At 39.2% G+C, this 12,886-nt stretch overlaps 1 protein-coding gene across 1 annotated transcript in view; it reads right to left on the bottom strand.

The window, feature by feature from the left end:
- Positions 1–8,317: 8,317 nt before the first annotated feature.
- B3GALNT2 (beta-1,3-N-acetylgalactosaminyltransferase 2) overlaps positions 8,318–12,886 on the bottom strand; it is a 331,198-nt gene continuing 326,629 nt past the window's right edge. Inside the window, exon 12 of the mRNA XM_063443383.1 lies at positions 8,318–8,685. Within this exon, the coding sequence (XP_063299453.1) occupies positions 8,551–8,685 (135 nt within the window). The 3' untranslated portion in view covers positions 8,318–8,550. The remainder of the gene's footprint in view (positions 8,686–12,886) is intronic.

Genomic DNA, 12,886 nt, shown 5'->3' with positions numbered 1-12,886 from the left:
TAGCAGCCATACACACAAGCTCACTCACTAGAAGACACAAAAACAAGCTCACTCACTAGAAGACACACACAAACACAAGCTCACTCACTAGCATGCACACACACACTCACAAGCAGGCACACACACAAGCTCATTCAGGAGCAGGCACACACACATGCTCACTCACTAGCAGCCCCCCCACACACACACACACGCTCATTCACTAGCAGGCACACACACAAGCTCACTCACTAGCAGCCACACACAAACACACAAGCTCACTCACTAGCGGCCACACACACACACAAGCTCACTCACTAGCAGCCACACACACACAAGTTCACTCACTAGCATGCACACACATAAACACACACAAGCTCACTCAGGAGCAGGCACACACAAGCTCATTCACTAGTAGCCACACACACAAGCTCACTCACTAGCATGCACACACATACACAAGCTCACTCACTAGCAGGTACACACACACACAAGCTCACTCACTAGCATGCACACACATACACGCTCACTCACTAGAAGACACACAAACACAAGCTCACTCACTCACTAGCATGCACGCACACACACACAAGCTCACTAGCAGCCACACACACAAGCTCACTCAGGAGCAGGCACACACAAATGCTCAGTCACTAGCAGCTACACACAAACACACAAGCTCACTCACACACGCAGCCACACACACACACAAGCTCACTAGCAGGCACACACACACAGAAGCTCACTTACTAGCAGCCACACAAACAAGCTCACTCACTAGCAGCCATCCACACACAAGCCCACTCACTAGTAGGCGCACACACACACACACACACACACAAGGCGCACACACACACGCTCACTCACCAGCAGGCACACACATACAAATACACACACAAGCTCACTCACTAGCAGACACACACACAAGCTCACTCACAAGCAGGCACACACACAATCACGGTCATAGCTGGTTTACCTGGCACTGGTAGATGAAGTTGCCATTTTGTGGCCTCTTCCTTCCAGAGAGGTCAGCAATGTGCATGGGGGGTGGAGCTTGTGTGTGGGAAGCAGAGCTTCTGCTCTGGAGGTGTGGCTTACATGCAGGGGGCGGACATGTGACCAGAACTGATGTCAATTGTGCAGGGAGACGGACAGGTCTACCTCCGGCTGCCAGCAGCCTGATTGCGGCCGCACCAGCCTCTAGCTCCTCCCTCTTCACTTCCCTCAGACTGACACAGTCCGAGGGAAAAATACTTTACATTAGCCTAATCATTTGGGCTGTCTGCCTGGCCCCAGGTTCCAGCGGCCCACCAAGAAATTTCCAGGTGTCCTGGTGGGCCAGTCCGGCCCTGATATCAATGTTTTCCTCAACACTCTCACTCCATCAGCAGCACCATTAGATCAACACAGCTCAGCCCATTACATTCATATGGATTTCCCGCTTCCTTTAGTTCTCTATACCATGTGACCAAGCAGTCACATGGTCTGGTGATGTCACCAATCTGCTGTATAAGAACCAACTGTTCTAGACGCTTGGTCAGCAGGGCCTTTAATCTGAAGGGATCCATCAGATATAGAAATCTGATGGGTGCACTGCGCATGCGCGTGGCAGATCCATCAGATATAGCAGTCTGATATACATGCGCAGTACATCTCTCAGATTTCTATGCCACAGCTTTCACTGTGAATGAACATAAACTGTGTAGGCTAATGTGGTGTTAAATAAGGGAGATGCAGGGTTAATGGGGGTGATATACATGGGATGGGGAAGATACACATGGGATATGGGGGGAGTAAATAGAGTCTCCCTTATGAAAAGGGTAGTAGCTGAAATGGGTGGTGTAATGATAATCTTCCACAATGCTCTTCTTGGTCACTCAAAAAGGTTGAGAAAGTGCAAAATATAGTGCAGATTGTTTTAAAAATTACAAATGTATTGATACAAATGTGCACTTAAACGAAATCAGGTAATATAGCAGCATGTCTCCACATATATAGTAGTATCCAGATGATGCAGCTGAATGTCCAGAATATTCACCCAAAATTCCAAAGTAAAATAAATTAAAAACATCAAAATATAAAAATGCTATTCCAAAATATTCCAGTCTTCAACTGCTCTACACCTGTGAGTGATATTCCTATTATTTATTATCATCAGTATTGCCCTATTTTGTTTTTCTTTCTTTTTCTCTTACATGTTATATTCTGTATGAAATTGCATTGGAGAAGGATATTTATGTAAACACTTTGGGAAGCACTTTATTATTTTTTGTATTTTGCGGTTTTGCACATTATAAGTTTGAATTGGGCACATTGCACTTTACTAGAAGTTTAAGTATCATATATGCACGTTCAAATGGTTGATGCTAAAGCGAATATACAATAATCGTCTTAAAGACACTGCACACTTTTTATTTTTATAATTTCTGTATTGATATGTTAAGGACTTGAGGTGTTGCACTCAGTTTCAATGTTTTATTTAAGAAAGTAAATACGTTTCTTCATCACGTTTCTCAACCTTGATTTAAAACCACATCCCTTAGTTTCTATAATAGCAATCATTTGGTTTATTCTCACCCACAGTTATTTGAATGTCGTTTTAAAATTATATATTTTAGAGGTATAAAGGGAAACTATATGTTTGGAATACAAAGTTGTATTCCTAGCTTCTACCTTGTTCCCCCAGCGCTAAAACCTCCTTTTGTTACTTACCGAATTCCAGCACTGCACCAGGTTTTGCCTCCACTCTGCTTAGGCTTGACTAGCCAGGTTAAGATCTGAAGATCAGTAAGAATTAGATTTCTCTAAAAGTGGGGGTGCACTGTAGCCCATGGGTTTCTATAAATTACAGGGGGATTGGATGGGGATGTTTTTTTTTTTTTTGTGTACATATTTAAGAGGTGTCTTTCCCTTTTGGATTTCTTGTGGGAGGATCTTTTACAAGACTCCTGGATCGACTCTCTTATCCCTGGTAATTTTAATTCGCTCGTTGATGTTTTGCAGTTTAGATGCAGATTCATGGAGCAGCTCCTCCTAACTTGAGCCCCCTCAAAACTTTTCTGAATGACTTACTGCTGGATGTTTGAAGAATATTTAATGTGACAGGACATACCTATTCTTTTTACTCCAACCTTTATTTAGTATATGTTGTAGTTGTGGGAGTAACCCCTCCCGGACTATTTAAACACAGGCAACCCTATTACTTAGGCTGCTGCCAATCGTTTGGCCCACCCACGGCTACATTTGTATTACATCATTAACCTTGTGTGCCCACTCTATTTACTAGCCTACCAGTACGTCTGTTTTGGCACACCACAGCCGACTTTGCCTCAACCGCAAATATATACCGCACAAGATTTAGTCCCCAACTGGTTAAGATCCTCTATAAGAGTTGATTTGGTCGAATCAGGCTCTGTTGTTTGCACTTGGTGGGGATATGTGAACTACCCCACTAGAAATCCTGGAGGATAAATTATAACATTATTTCTGACCCGGGTTTTCAAGATGTATGCTTGAAGCTGATTTGGTGGAATATTTTAAACTCAATACGGAGTGTTACACAACCAAATCTACCATTTAGGATGCCCATAAGGATTGATCAGGGGCAAGCTCACAGGGATAGCATCTCAGTTAAATAAAGCTAGAATGAAGGAGTTGCAGGATTTGATTTCTCAGTTTTGGAGTCTTCCCACAACGTAAATGGAGATCCAATAATCTTAAACATTTAATTGAAGCTAGAAATACCTATTTTTCCCACATGTATAAGACAATATTTTTTTCAAAAATCTTTTGTCTAAAATTGGGGGTGGTCTTATACACGGAATAAAGGGGTTTAAAACAACAACAACAAAAAAAATCTCCCGTCCACTCACTGCTTCAGTCTCCCTCCCACCCACTCGCTGCCTCCCGCCCACTCACTCACCTGGCCTCCAAATCCTCAGGGGCTCTCTGGCTTTCCCTCTATCAGCGCTGGGATCGGCAAGTTGCCTTCCATCTCTCCCTCTCTCTCCTGGTCTGTATTACAGCTCTGTCCTCCATTCTTCTCCCTCTCTCCCTCCTGTGAATGGAGGGCAGAGCTGTAATCTAGAGCACGAGAGAGAGAGAGAGAGAGGGGGGGGGGGGGGATGGAGGGCAGAGCTGTATCACATACCATGGGAAAGAGTGAGAAGAATGGAAGGCAGAGCTGTAATCTAGAGCAGGCAAAGATCTGAAAAAAAACAAAACAAAAGATGAACCTGTACAAGAGAAACAAGTCTCCTTTATCTGTGATTTTAATTCTCAAAGCCACAATTTCTATAAAGTTCTTAAAAAACACTGGCATATCCTCAGGCAAAATGAAGATCTTAGTAAATATATAGGAGAAAAGCCGTGAGTAGTTTATAGAGGTGCCAATAATTTTAAAGATATCCTTCAAATAGTTATATCCCTAAAAGTCCTCTTAAAAACAAAGACCAATGTGGAAAGAAACTAAAGGGGTTCTATAACTGCGGAAACTGCAGAGCATGTAATAAGAGTAAAATTATAGATAGGAAAACTTAAAAATGTACCTCCAACAAAACTGGAAAAAAAAAAAGAGTATGTAGTCAAAGATTTCATTACCTGTAGCTCGAGGAGTAATATTTATTTACTAACTTGCATTTGCGGACTACAATATGTAGGGCGCACCACTAGACCCCTAAAGGTTAGAATCTGCGAACACCTCAGAAATGTACAGAAGGGAGTTCTTAATCATTCAGTTTCTGTCCATATTCACCAAAAGCATAATGGCGGACCTAGATGTTTACACTCAAAAGATTCAGAAGGCATTTAACGATCCTATATAGAACTGAAATGAACTGGATCTTTGAGTTGGAAACCATCTCTCCAAATGGCATGAATATAGATTTTGACATGTACAATTATATATAATGCTTTTTCAATTCATATACATATATTCACCAAACATTATGTCCTTTTTGGATCTATGTTTTTTAATTGATTCTTATGGCTGCACACTTGCCTTTTTATTAACCCCTTAAGACCGCAGCCAAATGTACAAGTTGTGATCCAAAAAAACAAACAAAACCTGGCATTTGCGCTATATGTCTGTCCAACCATAATTCACCTCTTTCATATTAAATGCACCCCCCATTATTATATATCATTTTATTCAGGGGAAACGGGGCTTTCGTTTAACATCAAATATTTAGGTATGGAACATAATTTAATATGAAAAAAATATTTTAAAAATGGGAGAAAATAAGAATTTTTTAAATTTTTTTAGTTCTACGTGACATTCTAACTGTGAATGTCATAATACTGTTTGCTTTTACTGCAATACAATACACATATTTGTATTCAGCGATGTCTCGCGTGTAAAACAGTACCCCCTATGTACAGGTTTTATGGTGTTTTGGGAAGTTACAGGGTCAAATATAGCGTGTTACATATTTCAGTTTTTTTACATTGAAATTCGCCAGATTGGTTACGTTGCCTTTGAGACCATATGGTAGCCCAGAAATAAGAATTACCCCCATGATGGCATACCATTTGCAAAAGTAGACAACCTAAGGTATTGCAAATTGAGTATGTCCAGTCTTTTTTAGTAGCCACTTGGTCACAAACACTGGCCAAAGTTAGTGTTAATATTTGAAAATGCAAAAAACTAATTTGAACGCAAATTTTGGCCAGTGTTTGTGACTAAGTGGCTACTAAAAAAACTGAACATACCCTATTTGCAATACCCTGGGTTGTCTACTATTGCAAATGGTATGCCATCATGGGGATAATTTTAATTCCTGGGCTACCATACGGTCTCAAAGGCAACCTGGCGAATTTTAATGTGAAAAAACTGAAACGCAAACGTTATATTTGACTCTGTAACTTTTGAAAACACCATAAAACCTGTACATGAGGGGTACTGTTATACTCAGGAGACTTCGCTGAACACAAATATTAGTGTTTCAAAACAGTAAAACGTATCACAACAATTATATCGTCAGTGTAAGTGCCATTTGTGTGTGAAAAATGCAAAAAATGTCACGGTCACTGACGATATCGTCGTTGTAATATATTTTACTGTTTTGAAACACTAATATTTGTGTTCAGCGAAGTCTTCCGAGTAAAACAGTACCCCCCATGTACAGGTTTCATGGTGTCTTGGAAAGTTACAGAGTTAAATATAGTGCTAGACAATGTAATTCCCTGAACTTTTGGCCTGGGTTGGCAGGCAGGTCCTGCAAATTGTAATTAATAAAATGACCTAATTATGTAAAATTATTACATAAATATATGCGTAGAATTATTATATATATATATATATATGTGTGTATATATATATGTGTGTATATATATGTATATAATTTGTTTTAATTATTTTTATTTATATATAGGTATATACATAGTGATATATACGTATATACTTATGTATATAGATATATATATTATTTCGTTCTACATGTATTTTGATATCAATATATATATATTAATTTTAAAATACAGTTAGAACGAAATTACGCATGTTTATATATTTTTTATCTATTTTTTTTATTATTTTTTTATTTATTTTTTTAACGTATTTATATATTTATTTATTTTTTATTATATATAAATATATATATAATGAAAATTATATATATATATTTAATCAATATCATTGTACGTGTATTTTGATATTAATATATATATATAATTATGTATATATTAATATTAAAATACACGTAGACAGTGTATGCATATTTATGTGTATATGTGTGTGTATATATATATACTTAGATCATATATATAATAAATATATATATGATCTAAGTATATATAATTTATTTTTACACTGCTTTAACATTTTTTATTTTTTTTTCAGACAGCAGGGGGAGTACCTGTCATTACAGGCACTCCCCCTGCTGGCAATGCCTTGGACGGCTATGCCGTCCATGTGATCGCGGGGTCCTCGCAAGGACCTCGCGATCACATGGCCCTGGGCGGCTGAAGAGGACACAGGGGGACTCCCTGGGCTCCCAGGTAAGTCCCCCATACCGCGATCGCCGGCGTGGGATCGCCGGCGACCGGGTAAGCACATAAGATCGCAGGACGTACTATGCCGTCCTGCGGCTTTTAGAGCCACCAAAATAAGGACGGCATAGTACGTCCTGCGGTCTTAAGGGGTTAATTATTTTTTTTCTTTTATTGAAGCTTTGTTTTGTTTTGGATATATCTGTTCTTGGTATTTTTGAGCACTATGGACTTTTTGAATACAAGGACTATAAGTCACACAGGACATTACCATGAGCAGAAGTTTCCAACTGAGATTCCTCTGCTAAGAACATTGGAACGCATGTGAACCAGGAAATGTGAGTCCTGGAACGCATCGAAAACGGAGGTGGAACGAATGCGACCCAGGAAGTAAAGAACGGTGGAACGCATGAACCCGGAAGTAGCGAGCGGCAAGCGTGATACCACTTGAATTTTAATGTAATTGTAAGAGGACCTTTTGGATTGGTTTACTGGTGAAGGGGGCGGGTTCTGAGTACCCGTACTCCGCGCCAAAAGGCTTTTAAATATGTGTATAGTCTGTGTCAGTTAGAATTGCACCTGAGGAAAAAGAGATCCATCATTAAAACGCGTTGTGCTGATATTTCAAGACCTTAATATAAGGCTTTTTATCTCTTTGTAATAAATTTTACTTTTTATATTTTCCTAATTTGATGTTCGCTTATTTTCGTGACTCTTATACTCTGAGGACCAAGCTTCTTACTGTTGGAGTTATTTCAAGAAAAAGCTCGAGATTTTCTCTTTAAAGCAACACTACCTGAGCCAGTCTTTTAAACAAGACTCTAATAAATGCTTGTGATCTACTAAGATTGATCGATACTGGGGTATTTATCTCATCCATTATTATCACACATTTACCCACTGTGCATGTATCATCTATAAATATTTGTGGGTCTTCTATATATGCGCTGCACACTATATGTTCCTGTGGGATTTATGTGATTGTGCCCATCAGTGTGTCCTAGCTGATACTGTTCTAGCGCCACAGATTGTACCTTTCTCCTTTTTTCTCTAACAGCTATCAAAGGAGTGGCCAGCGAAGTTATCACTAGGCTGTAATGTAAAGACTGCATTTTCTCTGAAAAGATAGTGTTTACAGCAAAAAGCCTGAAGGTAATGATTCTACTCACCAGAACAAATACAATAATCTGTAATTGTTCTGGTGACTACAGTGTCCCTTTATTTTTTTTATAAAATGCATTTAAAAATGGGTAATATAATCTAATTTATAAAATTGTCCTTTAAAATGGGTAATTTCTATTTAACATGCCTAGCAAAACATACCCAAAGTTATTTAATATGTATGCATAAATAATGAAAAAAAACAAGTTATATTTAATGTTTGGGAACATTAAGAAACAGTTTCTTGTATGATTGCCAATCAAGGCCTGTAGTCAGGCTTAAGTAATTGGAAAAACAAACAAACAATACTTTGAACTGATAATAGTACAGTATTAAATATTTGACTCTACACAGCATCCAAATCAGTAGATTTTATAGGTTAATTTATATGCACATATAAAGATTAATCTGTAAATTCTTTGGTCATCTGTCTTCGCATCCACATGGGTTTCCACAGCGCTCTTTATGATTCCAAAGTTCCATTAACTCTTGTGGGGAGTACTGGGGTGAGGACAGCATACCAGTTTCACATGTCTTTTCACACAGCCATTGTGTGTCCTATAAATAAAATGAAGTTGGAAACATACAAATATAAAAAGATAAATAAAGGTAACTAATAGTTATAGTATACTTTATACTTTAAATGTGTGTAGACGTGATGTGTTATGTGTTTTATACATTGTATGTAAACAAATGGCATGATTTTAGAGTTTAATAATAAGGCAATTCTTTGTAGTTGCTTTTTTAAAACTTTGTGAAATGTGACAGTTTAAATTCTACACACTATTTAACCCCTTAATGACGGATGACAGACCAGGTCCATCATGCTGGGGAAGCACTTAACGCCGAATGACGGACCAGGTCCATCATGCGCTAAAATTAACCCCAGATCGCCTCGATCACGTAGTTAACACTGTTGCTAGGTGCCTCTGAGTCAGTGGCAGACCAGCAACAGCAAATTGCGATGTCCCAACCCATGTGATCGCTGTGACAGCCAGTCACAGCGGTCACAATGCTGCTGGGATATCAGATCCGCCTCCCTCCATCTCTTGTGGGTTTTTGAAGTTGAGAGAGACGGATTGTTATTTTGTGTCCCTGAAGTGATTAAATTGTGTCAGATAAGGTTCCAAACCCCCTTGACCCGTCTTTAAAAAAAAAAAAAAAAAAATTAACCCTTTCCCTGCTCATTGATCACTGCCAGCCGTTATCAAAATAAAGATCACAGTACTTTACTGTGATCTAGTTTTTATTTTTTTACCCTTAGGGGTTAAATTTGATTTTCTAGTAACCCTGAGGGATTACATTTTAATATTTTATTTGATTCATTTGTGATTTAGTTTGCTGGGTGGGTGGAATTTAGTGGGAATTGGAGAATTTAGTGATAAGCTAGTTAGGGGTGAAAAGAAAAAAGTAAAAAAAAAAATAAAGTTTAGTTATTTAGTTAAAGCTTATTACCTTAATACATAATGCTTCGGAAGTATAGCGCAAAGGAGGCTTATGCCCTGTTAGTGGCAGACTCAGAGGTGACCAACACTGCCTCAGAGAGTGACGCAGGGGACAGGGACTTTGTGCCAGATAGTGCAGGACCATCAGGAGAAATCACTGATCGGCATATGGGGGGAGCTGACCTGTCTGATCAACTGATGCAGCCGTATTTGACCTTGCGGAAGACCAGGGCATGGTATAAAAAAAGTGGGCATATATGTAATGCAGACTGCAATCCACAATGACTTTGTAATTTTAAAAAAGGAAAATGCTGAGCACTTTTCTATCATTTCAGTTTCAGCTCATTTCTGGGCTGCTTGAGTGCCACAGGGGGGGGCCATCAGTGGACCAAGCAGCAGAATGGAGGTCACTTCTGCTTCAGGATTCCATCAACCCCCCAGAAAAGGTGCAGGGTGTGTTACAAGAGGGGCGTAAGAGCTAAGACCATTTATTACTGCCCTGATTGCCCCTCTCAGTGCCACTGTTTTAAAATTTTCCACACCCAGGCCGAATAAGTAGACCGGTTTTGGGGTGTGATTTTAGTCATCTGTCTGATTGGTTACTGAATCTTGGCTTTGTCTCCTGTTTATCCTGTCTTCTCTGACACTTGACCTCGACTTGTCCTATTGTTGTTCCGCTTCTCTTTACTCCTTTGACCTCGGCTTGTACCTTGACCATTCTCTGCTTGTATAGCCCGGCCATTCTAAGGACTGGTATTACAAGTTTCTCTCTCGGTGTTCTCTATGTGGTCTGTCTGTGTTTTGGTTCCGGAATCCGTGACAGCGTTGCCTGGGAGGCAGATGACTGGGTACTACTACCAATATTCCCCCTTTCACAGCAAATAGTATGCACTTGTTCATAATTTGAATTGATGAGCTGCTTACATTTAAAAATAGATGTGGCCTTTGAGAAGTAATTTGCAATCCAGAGCTGCTAATATGAGACTTGGGCCCAGCATTCACTTTTGAAAAATATGAAAGTGGTATGTCTCAAATGTGCCCCTTCAACATCCACATATCCCTGAAAAAGGTACACATGGGAAAATTGTTGTACTACGACGACATAGCTGAGCAACATATTAGGTGTTATACTGCCGTAGCACACATAAGGATTGCAAAATATACAGTAACATCTCCAAGTGTGTCAAAAAGGCAGAAAAAAATGCTAATTGCTACTAGACTCGGTACAAACTATTAAAAAAATTATCATACGCTAAGGTTTAAAATATGCCTTTTGAAACACCCTGAGGTGTCTATTTTAAGAAATGGTAGGCCTTTGTGGGTGTCACGTATTCATCCGCTTATAAAAATGTGATTAATGGAATTTACTGTTCAGACAGGAAAAGTTGTGCCGAACAACATTACTGTCCTGACAGGAAAAGTTGTGCCGAGCAGCAATCAAATCCCCAGGAAGGTTTGTGCTTAGCAGAAATTATGCAAATGGCAACCTGGTAACTACCTTTGGGGTCAAAGGCCAATTACAGCCTATCCGATCCAGAGGAGGGGTATTTAGGCCCAGTTCTCATCCTGCTCAGTGCCCTGTCGTGGTTTCCCTTGTGGTTGTCCAAGAGCGCGTTATTGATTCTGGTAATTCTGGTTATTTGACTTTGGCATTGTTTTTGACTTCCCTGTTTTCTGGCATCCCCGACCCCTGGCTTTTCCTTATAGTTGTGTCTCTTTCTGTAGCCCTTGACCTCGGCTATTCCTGACTATTCTTTGGTACGTTAGTCCGGCCATTCTATGGTCTGGTATACGTTACCCATCAGTCTTCTGTGTTACACAATTCTACGTGCTGGATCATACTGTAATCCTGACAGTGGGGCAGTTTGAATTAAAAACCTGCTAAGATGCTCAAAAACTGCACATGGGCCCAGCGTCAAAGTTTGGTAAAAACTGATATGGCTTGGTCTCCAATGTGCCCCTTCAACATCCACATATTCCTGAAAAAGGTACACATGGGGGTATTGTTGTACAAAGACGACATAGATGAGCAGCATATTAGGTGTTATACTGCCGTAGCACATATATGGATTGCAAAATATACAGTAGCATCTCCAAGTGTGTGTCAAAAAGGCAGAAACATACTAATTGCCACTAGACTTTTTACAAACAAGCAAAAACATGATCCTACGCTAAGGTTTAAAATATGCGTTTTGAAATACCCTGGGGTGTCTACTTTTACAAATGGTATGTGAGAAACATAGGCCCATTAAATCCGTCTCTTAAAATTCTACTATAAATACTGAAATAGATTGGTCTCCTATATGGCACTGTAGCTTCACAAATTAGTGCCAAAGACATACAATGGGGGTATCGTTTAACTCAGCAGATGTAGCTGAACACAAAATATCATAATATAAAATTTTGTACAGGAATAGCACACACCAACTTTACAAAATACATGTTCTTTGTTATAAGTTTGTGTGTCAAATACAACCCCCCCCCCCTCCCCCCCCACAATTTTACTTCAATATTTAGCAGATATTGGTGGTGAAATGGCTCCGTAAAAGGTGTCAAAATAACCTTAGGTAAATTGCCTGTGATGTCTACTTTATATAAATATATACTTTTGTGTGGCTATTTTGTTTTCTTTTATGGCTATTAAGCTTACAAGACAAACATACAAATTTATAAAATCGCTCCACATTAAAAAAGTTTATTTTACTCCTTGTGTTTTGTGACCTGTAGCTACCAAAATAAACGTAAAATCCTAGACACATTATATATTCTGGTAGACAGCCACTAGAGGCTGGATTAACCTCTGAAACTGCTATGTTTTCAGCTGCAGGGTTAAAACTAGAGGGACCAGGCACCCAGGCCACTTCATTGAGCTGAAGTGGTCTGGCTGACTATAGAGTCCCTTTAAAATTTGACATTTGAGAAATATGAAGGTTTACAAAGCGGAAATATACAGAACTTCATTGGGAATAACACTAACAGTTAATTAGCAGTTCCTGTCACCCAGGCCACTTCATCTCATTGGAAAAATGCAAGTAAAACTGATTTTTTTCAAATTTTTATGGCAAACAGGGGAGACACCTGAATACAACCAGCAAGAGGGACACTATAGTGTTAGCAATACTTTTGCTTTTATTTCTAATGCTATAGTATTTCTTTAATTGCATTATATGAACAAGTCAGTAGACGTATAGATCAGGCTGTTGCAGCGGATGTAATCTTTTAAAAAAAAGATTTTGTTAAGGTGTTTGATACGGTACCCCACTAAAGTGAGATACCCCATTCAGTGTGAAAAAATACAAAATCGTGGTTTACTC

This window comes from Pelobates fuscus, chromosome 2 (genome assembly GCF_036172605.1).
Source record: "Pelobates fuscus isolate aPelFus1 chromosome 2, aPelFus1.pri, whole genome shotgun sequence".
Classification (NCBI taxonomy): domain Eukaryota; kingdom Metazoa; phylum Chordata; class Amphibia; order Anura; family Pelobatidae; genus Pelobates; species Pelobates fuscus.
The sequence above is the reverse complement of the archived record's forward strand: the minus strand, read 5'-3'. Positions and strand labels throughout refer to the sequence as shown.